At 42.6% G+C, this 12,806-nt stretch overlaps 1 protein-coding gene across 1 annotated transcript in view; it reads left to right on the forward strand.

The window, feature by feature from the left end:
- ALG5 (ALG5 dolichyl-phosphate beta-glucosyltransferase) overlaps nucleotides 1-12,806 on the forward strand; it is a 29,356-nt gene that overhangs the window by 1,384 nt on the left and 15,166 nt on the right. Inside the window, exons 2-5 of the mRNA XM_087957195.1 lie at nucleotides 2,178-2,340; nucleotides 2,451-2,497; nucleotides 2,603-2,671; nucleotides 10,519-10,611. Of these exons, the coding sequence (XP_087813321.1) occupies nucleotides 2,178-2,340; nucleotides 2,451-2,497; nucleotides 2,603-2,671; nucleotides 10,519-10,611 (372 nt within the window). The remainder of the gene's footprint in view (nucleotides 1-2,177; nucleotides 2,341-2,450; nucleotides 2,498-2,602; nucleotides 2,672-10,518; nucleotides 10,612-12,806) is intronic.

Consider the following 12,806-nt stretch of genomic DNA (forward strand, 5'->3'; position numbering starts at 1 on the left):
ATTCAATCAAGTAGAATGAACTTCTGGAAACTAAACTTATGAAAAGGAATCCTTTATTGAGATGAGTCAATTCATGTAGGGATTAAAAGCAGCGTCTAAGGCAGGGGTGTCCAACCTTTCACCTTCCCTGGGCCACATTAGAAGTTGAAAATTTGGTTTGGGTCGCACATAATTAAATTAAATAATTAATTTAATTAAATTATTAAATTAAATTAAATTAAATTATTAAATTAAATTAAATTAAATTAAATTAATTAAATAATTAAATTAATTAAATTAAATAAAATTATTATTTATTATTATTTATTTATTAAAAATTATTTATTTTTTATTTTATAATTTTCCGGCCAAATTTTGCGGGGGGGGGAGGGGGGAAGAAAGCTCGCCCGCCTCGCGCCTACCTCTCCTCCTGCAAATTATTTATTTTTATTAATTTTCCGGCCAAATTTTGCGAGGTGGGGGGGGGAGGGGGGGAAGAAAGCTCGCCCGCCTCACGCCTACCTCTCCTCCTGCAAATGCAGCAGCGGCGGCGGGGCAGAAGCAGCGGTGGCGGTGGCGGGGCAGAAGCAGCAGCGGTGGCGGCGGCGGCAACAGCAGGAGGTGGCGGGCGGGACTTTTGGGCTGCGGCTGCCCGCCTTTTCTGTTGCTCGCCTCGCCCCGCCTCGCGCCTACCTCTCCTGCAAATGCGGTGGCGGGGGTAGAAGCAGCAGCGGCAGTGGCGGGGGCAGAAGCAGTGGCGGCGGCGGGGGCAGAAGCAGCAGCGGCGGCAGCGGCGACGGGGCAGAAGCAGCAGCGGTGGCGGTGGCGGCAACAGCAGGAGGTGGCGGGGCGGGACTTTTGGGCTGCGGCTGCCCGCCTTTTCTGTTGCTCGCCTCGCCCCGCCTCGCGCCTACCTCTCCTGCAAATGCAGCAGTGGTGGCGGCGGCGGCGGCAACAGCAGGAGGTGGCGGGGTGGGACTTTTGGGCTGCGGCTGCCCGCCTTTTCTGTTGCTCGCCTCGCCCCGCCTCGCGCCTGCCTCTCCTCCTCCTCCTCGCTGGATCTTTCATGAAGGTTGGGGTGGGCGTTGGGCCGCATTACGAGGCGACCTGGGCCGCATGCGGCCCGTGGGCCGCGGGTTGGACAAGCCTGGTCTAAGGTGTCTCAGGCATGCAGAGATAGATAAGGGAGTTTAAAACCCTTCCCCTTATCTTGATGTGTATTTAGTAAAACAAAGAGCCAACGTTAATTCCCCCCCACCCCCTTTTTAGAACAATATTTTTCAGAGGTTCCCAGGGCACATCTCACTGGAATTTTTATGGTCTCTTCATCCCCTGGCTGTCTCTTCCAGAAGTGATAGATTTCTGGGCATCTGGTTTTCATCCCTCCATTGTATCATGTGTAGGTTATACAAATTCGATATAAGATTAAATATATTCAGGTTACATCAAAAAGGGATTTCTTTATCAGTTCCTCCCCCCCTTTTCCATTGAAGAAATGACAGATACATGGATTGACTTAATTGACTTAATCTAATTTATATCAACACTATTCAGTATTCTTTTGTGTTCATTTATCTTTGCAAATGATCCTGTCATATTTTATGAAATTTATATTTTGCCTTTTCTTTAAACTCTCATTTCTCTTATCAAATCATAATTCATCTTCCTCTCAATCCACATACTTTCTTCATATGTTTGTTTTGTGCTTCGGTCCTCATTGACTTTCTCTACACAAAATATTCAGGGTATCACTTTTAGTGCTGGTCACTTTTTTTTGTCATACTATTTACCAAACATGTAACTATCATCAACCTTTGAATTCCTACTTTCATATGCTCTCACAACAGTTTCAATAATACCAATTCCTAATTTCTCATATGTATTACTTTCATTCAAAAAAGATTCACATCCTTTTTCTCAACATACAATGTATTCCTCTATGTCTCTATATTTCATTTGTTACGCAAAAGTGTTGAATGCTATAATTTATTCTGTGTTTACATTTTGATTAGTGCAGATTCTCTCCCAATGCACAGTCTTGGACATTGTGATCAAATGTATTTATTTATTGTAATTTTATTTATCTATTATGTATTCACCTTAAAAACTTTAATATGAATGTTTTAATCTTGCAAGAATGATATTGCATTATTAATACAGTACTATCAGTTACCACGCCTCTTTTATTTCTCTCCCAGATTGCTGTCATTGCATATATAACTGCAAAACAGCCACCAAGTATTTATAAATATGAGGATGAGAACTTATTTCTGAATGATAAGAAATCTGTGCCTAGCCTTCATGACCCTGCAACACGTGAACTTTCTGTAGTAATACCTTCATATAATGAAGAAGAACGATGTAAGAATAAATATTTATATATAATATATTTTGCTTTATAAATTATTTTATCCTCAGTGTAGTTTTAATGAATCAAGATCTGCAATTTTGTTTTTTTCCACATCTTACAGTACCATCAATGATGAATGAAGCTCTAGATTATCTAGAGATGAGACAGGTACGTATTTTCAATAATTCAGTAACATTTTTGGAAGTAGCATCTTCTTGATAGTAAAAGAACAAAAAACTGTCAAACGAAAAAAAACTGTTTTCATTTTTATAGAAGCAAGATCCTTCATTTACATATGAGGTCATAGTAGTTGATGATGGCAGCACAGATCAAACCAGGAAGGTAGGAAATAAAGGACTCTTTTACAAACTTTAGATACTTATCAGCAGGTACTTTTCATGCTTATAAGCACTCATTCAATGAGTGTTCCAACTTGTGAGGGTGGGTTGCAATTAATCTTTGGAGTTTCGACAGTTGCAGCATTAAATGACCTGTATGGCCCTCACTTAATAACTGCAACTTAGATTGCCAGAATTGGTGTTGCTAAGCAATAAACTCACATGACATTGTGTTTTATGATTGTATTGCTTAGAGACACCAATTCTGGTCCCAGTCACTGTTATAACCTGAAGATTGGTTGTTTATTTGTTTTTGAAAAAGACTACTTGTTGTTAAAGTTTAAAATCATAATACCAGAAACAATACATGCATAAGAAACAATATCAGAAAGCTGTAAATAGTAATTTTATCTATTCCATATCTCGTTATTATTGCTGGTGTTATTTTGAAGGACTGATTACAAGATTTACAATACCGTGTTTCTCCAACAATACGGCCTCCACCAATAGGAAAGCCCAGCATGTTTTATCAGCATAAAATCAAATTAAGCCCCTCCACCCAAATTAAGACCTATATTAAACATGCGAAATGGGGGAGAATGGCAGGGGGGGCTTGCCGTTAGGAAGTAGTTTTGTTGCATACCCGGATATGGTGCTGCCTGCGTTGACTTTGGCGTTGGTGGGGCATTTTGTTTCAGGAGATCTTTTTCCACCGTTGCTTTCCCTTCTTCCTTGCTGCCGTGGCGTTTAGAGCAACGCCACGGCGTTTGGCACAACCACGCGCAGCCAGCCAGGGCTCCTCCCTGCAACCGGAGCCCAGCGGAGACACTCGGGTTCAGGCGCTCCTGTCGCCGTCTTCCCTTCGCCTTCAAAGGCAAAGCCAATTCTTTTAAAAACGACACCCTACTACCGGTACGACAAAGCCTCCCCTGCCTGAGAGGGCAGCCCAACCCCACATGGGGAGGCGAATCTCCCAGGGCTGCAACGCAGGATCGGCCCACCCCGGGAGAAGCACCTAGCCGCCATCCCTGCCTGGCACCGGGCAGAGTGCAAAGAGCTTCGCCTGGGGCACCCAGCGCAGCTGACAGGCGGGCCCTCCTGCCTGGCGGCGGAGCTCTCACCAAGGCAGCAAACGCCTCCCTGCTGGACCCTCTGCTCATCCCGTCAGGGCCGCGCCAGAGCCGTGCGGGCTGGGCAGAGCCGGGAAAGCGGGCTGCGGGTGTGTGTCCGCCTGCTAAGCGAAAGAGCTGGGCCGACCCAAACTTGGCTTCCTTCCTAAGTCCCTCCAGCCCGAACCCGAAGGTGCCATTGGGAGAGGCCGCTCGAGGCGTGATAGCACCCAAGCATCCGTGGACAGGGAGGCAAGGCGACGGCCTGCGCCACGTCCTCCTCCGAGCTGAGCCCCGCCGAATCAGCGCCTCTGCCTGATGCCCGTTCCGCTGCAGCAGTTGGAGCTGCTGGCGCATTTGGAGATGCGTGGGGACGGGGATGGGCTGGGTGAGGGGTGGAAAGGACGGGCAGCTTCAGGCTCTCTCCGCTGGCCAGGGAAGCAGCACTGCCATCACCTCGCCTCCCTGTCCGGGGTCGGGTGGGCGCTATCACTGCCTCGGCAGCCTCTCCTGGTGGCCCCTTTGGGTTCGCGCTGGAGGGACTTGGGAAGGAAGCCAAGCTTAGGTCAGCCCGGCTCTTTTGCTTGGCAGGCGGGCGCGCACCCGCGGGTCGCTTTCCTGGCTCTGCCCAGCCTGCACGGCTCTGGCCGTGGCGGGATGAGCGGAGGGTCCGGCGGGGAGCCGCTCGCTGCCTTGATGAGAGCTCTGCTGCCGGGAAGGAGGGCCCGCCTGTCAGCTGTGCTGGGCGCCCCAGGCAAAGCTCTTCGCACTCTGCCCGGCGCCAGGCAGGGATGGCGGCTGGGCGCTTCTCCCGAGGTGGGCCGATCCTGCGCTGCGGCCCCGGGAGATTCGCCTCCCCACGTGGGGTTGGGCTGCCCTCTCGGGCAGGGGAGCCTTTGTTGTAGTAGGGCGTCGTTTTTAAAATAATTGGTTTGACCTTCGAAGGCAAAGGGAAGGCGGCGACAGGAGCGCCTGAAGCCCAGTGTCTCCGCCGAGCTCCGGTTGCAGGGAGGAGCCCTGGCTGGCCACACGTGGCTGCGCCAAACGCCACAGCGTAGCTCTAAATGCTGCGGCAACAAGGGAGAAGGGAAAGCAACGGTGGCGGAAGGTCTCCCGATACGAAGTGCCCCACCAATGCCGAGGTCAACATCCAAGCTGTCGCTGCCCGCCCACCTGAGGATGCAAGGGGGGGGAATTAAGTCACCCCCGAAAAGACGGCCTAGCCGTTTTTTGGGGGGTCAACAAAAAATAAGGCTCGGCCTTATTTTATGAGAAACACGGTATTTATTATTTAGCCAGTGATTGCTCTATCTTGCAAGCTGCCATATTTATTCAGTGATGAAAGAGAACTGACAACCTTTCCCTTCAGTGTATACTCAATTGATATCGTGGTTGCCTATGTATGTCAGATTAGCCTTTCTGTATATATGTATGCATTTTTTTTTGTTTCTTGACTTTTCCCTTGCTTCTATATTACAATGTAGTAGCAAAGCCCAAACAGCAATTCAGTATATGTAAAATAATTCACAGCTAGAATAGATTCTGCCAGAATAAACATATCTGTCAAAGTGATAATATATATGGGTGTAAAATAATTATCTCCTTCATTATGTGCATTTGCATTTAAGTATTACATAGATTTATATGAAGCACTAGCATTAATTCACAGAGGACATTGGGAAATATTTTAAATAACTAACAGTCTGTTATGGTCTTACTGGAGATAATTTGAGGAAATGAGTAAAGAAAATGATGCACGTAATGTTTGTCAATAATCCTTGAAATAGAAAGTTTTTGAGGAGAAAAATAGTTTTTAGCTAGGCTACAGTTATAGTTTTCTCCCCAAAAACTTTCTATTTTAAAGATTATTGACAAACAGTACATGCATCATTTTCTTTACTCATTTCTTCAAATTATCTCCAGTAAGACCATAATAGACTGTCAGTTATTAAGGACTTGGTTATTCATGATTTGTTTAGTAACAGAAATTGGACACAAGCAAGAATTAAGCAAAATAAATTGAAAGGGAAGTAAACTATACTAATTATTAATAAACTATTCGGCTGTTACATGCTGAATATCCATTTGTTCATTCACTTTATCTCACATTCATAATTCTGGGCAGTTTAACAATTAAAATACCAAAGCAATTTAAAATTTAGAAAGAAAAAAATATATTAAAACTACTACAATGAGCAGCCAAGATACAAAACATTCATGGCATTCAAAATGGAACAGGGTTCATTCCATCACATTAGTCTTATTTATTGGTAAGATACTGTGTGCACAATTATTAGGAAAGTATTTTGACCATATCATTTTTATGCATATTTTCCAATCCAAGCTGTATAAACTTGAATGCTTAGTGGATATAAGCAGATCAGGTGATGTGGAGGGAGGGTGTCGCATCAGAAAATCAACACCCTATATCAAGGTATGTAGGCAGCTTCTTTTCCTCAGGAAAAATGGTCCAAAAAAGAGATTTAACTGACTCTGAACAGTTAAAAATTATAAAAAGTCTTTCAGAGAGATGCAGCACTCCTGAAATTGCTAAGATTAATTGCCAAAGATTTGAGAAGAATCAAACATGAAGCTACCAGGAACCCATTATCATCCAGTGCTATAATATTCCAGAACTGTAATCTACCCGGAGTGCTCAGAAGTACAATGTGTTCAGTGCTCAGAGACATGGCCAAGGAAAGGAAGCCTGAAACCCAACCACCACTGAACAAGGCACCTAAATTGAAACAGCAAGACTGGGCCAAGAAACCTATGAAGGCAGATTTTTCAAAGGTTTTATGGTCTGATGAGATGAGAGTGACTCTTGACAGACTAGGTCAGTGGTCCCCAACCTTTTTTGTACCAGGGACCAGTTTCAAGCACAAACACTTTTTCAAGGACCGGGGGAGAGAATCGAGTTTGGTGGTTTGCTTGCAGACGTTTCATTACCTGACTAGGTAACATCTGATGTTGTTACCTAGTCGGGTAATAACGCGTCTGCCAGCAAACCACCAAGTTCAGGAGCGCCTGGCCCTGCCTCCCTCAGCCCCATCCCTCAGGTGTCTCCCTCCCTCCCTCAGGTGTCTGCCTCGTTCCTCTCTCAGTCGCTCTCTCGCTGCTCCACCAGCCCAGGAAGAAACTGCTTCAAAGAAGCCGGGGGTGGCTTTTCCTGTCGCCGCAGCTCCTCCGAGCGCCCGTTTACCCCCGCCGGCGTGCGTGGTTCAATCCACAGTGCTCCGTTCTGCCTGCCTGCCTGCCTTCTTCGTTTCAGAGCAGCTTCGGCTGATAAAAAGAGGCGAATAGTTATTATTCTCACCAGAAACGAAGAAGGCAGGCAGGCAGGCAGAACGGAGCACTGTGGATTGAACTGCTGCGGGCGGGCGGGTGGGGGTGAACGGGCGCCGGAGGTGCTGCGGCGACAGGAAAGCCACCCCCCCGGCTTCTTTGAAGCAGTTTCTTCCTGGGCTGGTGGAGGAGCGAGAGAGCGACTGAGAGAGGAACGAGGCGGGAGGAAACCGAAGCTGCTGAGCCAGAGAGCAGGACAGGCTTTGGTTGCTTCCTCCCTCCCCTTCTCTCCTTTGTGTTCTTGATCCCCGATCCCAGCAGCATTCACCGAAGGCGAAGAAAGCCGCCATTTTTTTTATTTTTTTTTCTTTGCGGCCCGGTACAGAGTGCTCCATGGACCGGTACCGGTCCACGGCCCGGTGGTTGAGGACCCCTGGACTAGGTGGCTGGGCCCATGGTGGATCAGTAACGGGCACAGAGCTCTATTTCAACTCAGACACCAGCAAAGTGGAGGTGGGATACTGATATGGGCTGTTATTATAAAAGATGAATTGGACCTTTTCGGGTTGAAGATGGACTCAAAATCAACTCCAAACCTACAGCCAGTTTTTAGAACAGCTTTGCTGGCTGGGGAATTCTGGGAGTTGAAGTCCTCCAGGCTTAAAGTTGCCAAGGTTGGAGACCCCTGTTTTAGAAGACACTTTCTTCAAATGGTGGTACAGGAAAAAGTCTGCATCTTTCAAGATGATTTTTATGCAGGACGATGCTCTGGCGCATGCATCGAAGTACTCCACTGCATGGCTAGCCAGTAAAGGCCTTAAAGATGAAAGAATGACATGCCCCCCTTCCTCATTTGACCTAAACCCTATGGAGATCTTGTGGGCCCTTCTTAAATGGAAGATTTACAGTGAAGGAAAACAGTACACCTCTCTGAACAGTGTCTGGGAGGCTGTGGCTGCTGCTACACAAAAAGTTGATTGTCAACAGATCAAGAAACTGACAGACTCCGTGAATGGAAGGCTTATGACTGTTATTGAAAATGAGAGTGGCTATATTGGTCACTGGTTTTTTTTTAATGTCAGAAATGTTTATTTGTACATTTTGAGTTATTATTCTCACTTTAACAGATGCAAATAAACAACTGAGATGGGGAAATTTTTGTTTTTCATTTAGTTGCATAATAATTTTGCACATTGATAGTTGTCCAATAATTGTGCGCACATAAATATTCTCCTAAGAAATCCAAAACCTCACTTTTTCTTAAATATTCAGGTTTGAGGTCTATTAACATTTTGGATTGACGGAGAGCACTGTAGTTGTTCAATAATAAAATTAATCCTCCAAAATACAACTTGCCTAATAATTTTGTACACAGTGTAGATTATCCAACTGGTTCTAGATGCCACTAAAATATATGTTAAAGTAGATACCTTTTAAGAAAAGCTATGCAACACAGGGATAGTCTGCTTCCTGAAGTTCAATAATACTTTGGAAAAGTGCAACAAAGGATTGAAGTATCTCTAACATGGTATTTTGTAACATCAAATTTGCCTAGGACATCACTAAGGCAATGGGGCTTGACTGGGTTCTCAGAACACCTAGCTCTGCTCACCACAACCAAGAGGAGGATGGGGGGAGAAGGGAGACTGTCCTTGAAATGTTGAGGAAAGACCCTCACCCCCAGGAAAAAATAGATGGGTTAATTCTGAATGTACAAGACCAAGCCTTAGGAAACAAATGCATACAAAACCAGAATTGAGAAGGGAGCAACAGACAGCACATACCACCTCCGCGAAAATGTTCAACAAGCAGTGGACCACCTAGTTAGCTGCCACAAGGAGATTGCACAGATGCATTACAAACAATGGTGTGACAAAGTTGCAACAATGATGCATTGGAATATCTGCAAGAATTACTATTTGCCTTCCAACAACAATTGATGAGACCATAAAATTGACAAAGTAATTGAAAATGAAAAAGCTACTGGGACTTCAGAATTAAAACAGAAAAGCATCTGCCACATAACACCTCAGATTTAGCAATTGTTTATAAGAAAGACAAAAAAGTCTCAACAGTGGACTTTGCAGTACCTGGAGGCAGCAGAATGAAAGAGAAGAAACTGGAGAAAACTACAACATATAAGGACCTGCAAATAGAACTGTAACGACTGTGGCAAAAGAAACCAAAATAATACCAAAAGTAATAGGCACCTTGGTTGCAATCCCAAAACATGTGGAGCACCAGTTGGACATCATTGGCATTGACAAAATCACCATCAGTCAATTGCAGCTTTACTTGGAACAGCTTATATCCTGTGACAGTACCTTTAATACCATGAAACAACATCTGCATACCCCAGATCCTTGGGAAGAATTTAATAGGTTAATAAAATGCCAAATCCAGTCTAAACATCTGCCTGACTCTATGAATAACAATAACAACAACAATAATAATATAAAAATATTATTTTGAAAAACAGTATGCTGTCTCTCCACTTGTTTTTTCAATCTAGGTTCTCCATGCTACAACTGGTAGCTTCTCCAGCTCTCCTACCACTCCCAGAGCCGTTTGTCTGTCTGTCTGTCTGTCTGTCTATCTATCTATCTATCTATCTATCTATCTATCTATCTATCTATCTATCTATCTATCTATCTATCATCAATCTATTCCTTCCCTGAGTGCATAGATACATCACATTTCTCTTCTCAACAATACTGCCTTTGTAAATTGTTTTCAATTTACCTTTTACTTTGCAACATGAAAAACAATCATTACTGTATTGCAACTGTAAAAATTAAAAGACAAGTAGAGGGTTGCTGGAAGTTATGTAGTATTTTACCTTGCAAATACATAGAATCATGTGCTTCCCTTCCTCTAATTTTACTACCTGTTTAAAAACTCTTTTTTTAATTAATCATATTTCAGTGTTATCTGAATACTCCAAACCTGTTAATTTCATTATAGTTGTAATATTTCACATTGTATTTTATGGAAAGTCAATTTAAGATTACTTATAGTTTAGGATTCACTACATAATTTCCTATGCATTTTACCTTTTCCGGTTTAAAGAATAATATTTCTCTAAAAGTAAATGTAGTCATTAAATATTTGAACCCTAAAACAGATGTGGCCCAGAGTCGCCTTATTGGTGAGAGGGCTGGCATATAAATTTAATAAGTAAAACAATAAATGTAAAACATTACAAATGTAAAAACTAAAATATTAATTAATGGATATTATGTAACTGAATTTTGAATTTCCAGTCAAGCAAATGCAAATTTTTGTTTTTAACTTAGAGAATTGAAGGCAAGTTGTTTAGCGGGAAAAATATTAGAAAAATTCAAATGGCATTTTCTAAACAAAAGTTTTTTGAAACTCTTGACCATCAATTAATAGTAAATATAGCATTCCAAATTGTGATTACTGTTATTTAATTCTGATGTATTATTTTCTGTAGGTTGCACTGAGGTATGTTAAAAAGTATGGTAGTGACAAAGTGAGAGTGCTCACTCTAGTGAGGAATCGTGGAAAGGGAGCAGCTGTTAGAATGGTAATAAACTCACCTGCTTTTCCTTTAAGTTGCATATTCTCAGAGGAAACAAATGATTCAATGTTTACCTTTCAGTATGAACATTTAAATTAAATTCAAAAATATTATTGAAGGTACTGCAAACTTACTGTTTTCATATTTAGAATCTATAGTGCTTGATGTCTGTGGAGATTTTCAGTCATCTAGATCAGGTGTCTCCAACCTTGGCAACTTTAAGATTTGTGGACTTCAACAGCTTTGCTGGCTGAGGAACTCTGGGAGTTGAAGTCCACAAGTCTTAAAGTTGCCAAGGTTGGAGACCCCTGATCTAGATCATGGTTGTCCCAAAGGTGCTTTTTCAAGAGCAACTGGACTTTTTTGGTTTTTCTTTGAAGGCATTCATTTCTCATCCAAGAAGCTTCTTCAGCTCTGATTGGATGGTGGGGAATGGAAGGATTTATACTCCTTGCAGACAGGTGGTCATTTGCATTCTTTAGAGCAGTGGTTCCCAACCTTTTTTTCGCCCCGCACCCCTAAAGAAATTTCACTCGAACCTTGCACCCCCTGAAATTTAGACTTTAGGAACTACTGAACGCGTTAAATATATGGTAGGATTGAACCTTTTCAGCTATGTATGTGACGGCCACTAAATAACGATACTTAACTCTAAAATGAAAACAAAGTTAATCCATTGCATAATAAATAAAAATGCCAACATATAGCCAATATCCTATTATTTCTCGCATCCCCTGGAATATCGTCTCGCACCCCAGGTTGGGAACCCCTGCTTTAGAGAGTCTTCTTGGAACTGTTGAAAGACTGGAAACTGTTGTAGACTGGTGATAGATGATGTTGAGAGAGGGCTGTTCAATTTTGACATAGATGGACTCTTTGACCCTTCTTTCAAACCAGTGATCCTCTTTGTCCAAAATGTGGGCTTTGCTGTCTTCAAAAGAGTGACCTTTGACTGTTAAATACCAACACAACATATGTGCACACTTCAAACCCAATAATGCATTAAGGCAGATGTTTGTCTACCCCAAGGATAAAACATCCAGACACAAACTGAGCAATGTGCAGATCTGTTTCTTTTGGGGAAACAAAACAACCACTTGACTGCATGGCACAACATATGAGAACAAACACATCAGTACTAGTTTCAGTAGTCCATCTGCATTTAAAAGACACAGCCACTCTTGAAGACAGCAAAGTCTACATTTTGGACTGAGAGAATTGTTGGTTTGAAAGAGGGGTCAAAGAGGCCATTTATGTCAAAATTGAACAGCCCTCTTAACAGAGCAGGACGAATACAACATCTATCTCCAGTCTACAACACAGTCCTTTCAGCAGTTCCAAGTAGGTTTCATACCCATTTGCACTACTCAAGTGACCATGAGGACATAGATAAACCTCTAAGTGGCCTCAATGACTCTAAAAGAATGCAAATGACCAACTATCTGCAAGGAGTATAAATCCTCCCAATTCCTACCATCCAGTAAGATTTTTGGATGAAAAGTGAAACGTCTTCAAAGAAAAACAAAAAACTCCAGTTGCCTCTTGAAAAAGCACCTTTGGGACAACCTATAATGGCATGTGATAAAATTAATATTGAAATGGATGTATTTAATAGTAATTTCATTTTTATGGCAATGTTTGAAAAAATACTGCATTTCCCCCATCTCATATGGTGAACCTGTCTCTTTGACAGGGATACAAAAGAGAATAATACATGATTCCTGTTATCTTCTCCAAGAGACACGGAGTTTTGGAATTTTGTCTTTTCAAAAACCTAACATTACTTAACATTAAAATTAGTCAAAGAGCCAGTTTTATATAATGGTTAAAATGCTGGCCTAGAATCCTGGAGATTGTGAGTTCTTGGCCTCCCTTTGGCATGAAAGCCAGGTGGTGCACTTTGGACCAGTCATTCTCTCTCCATACCCAAGTTGTTGTTAAGCAAAAATGAGAGGAATTAGGTATATTTTGCCAGTTCAGCTATAAAAATATAACCATAATAATGATTACATAAAATATAGACCTGCTGATTTGGTAAACATCCTCATTTTAGTTTTGATTGAGCTGCCTAATAGCACCCTTGTCTAGAACCATTGTTAATTGTTCTTGACTACAGATTGCCAGGGTTTGTAGGCATAATTCAAACAGCTTTGTGAAGTTGATCTTAGTCATGAATGTGACTATTGGTACATGGAAAGCTT

Source organism: Notechis scutatus, chromosome 2, assembly GCF_049901735.1.
Source record: "Notechis scutatus isolate UNSWTSFEM ecotype Mainland chromosome 2, rNotScu1.2, whole genome shotgun sequence".
In the NCBI taxonomy this organism is placed as follows: Eukaryota; Metazoa; Chordata; class Lepidosauria; order Squamata; family Elapidae; genus Notechis; species Notechis scutatus.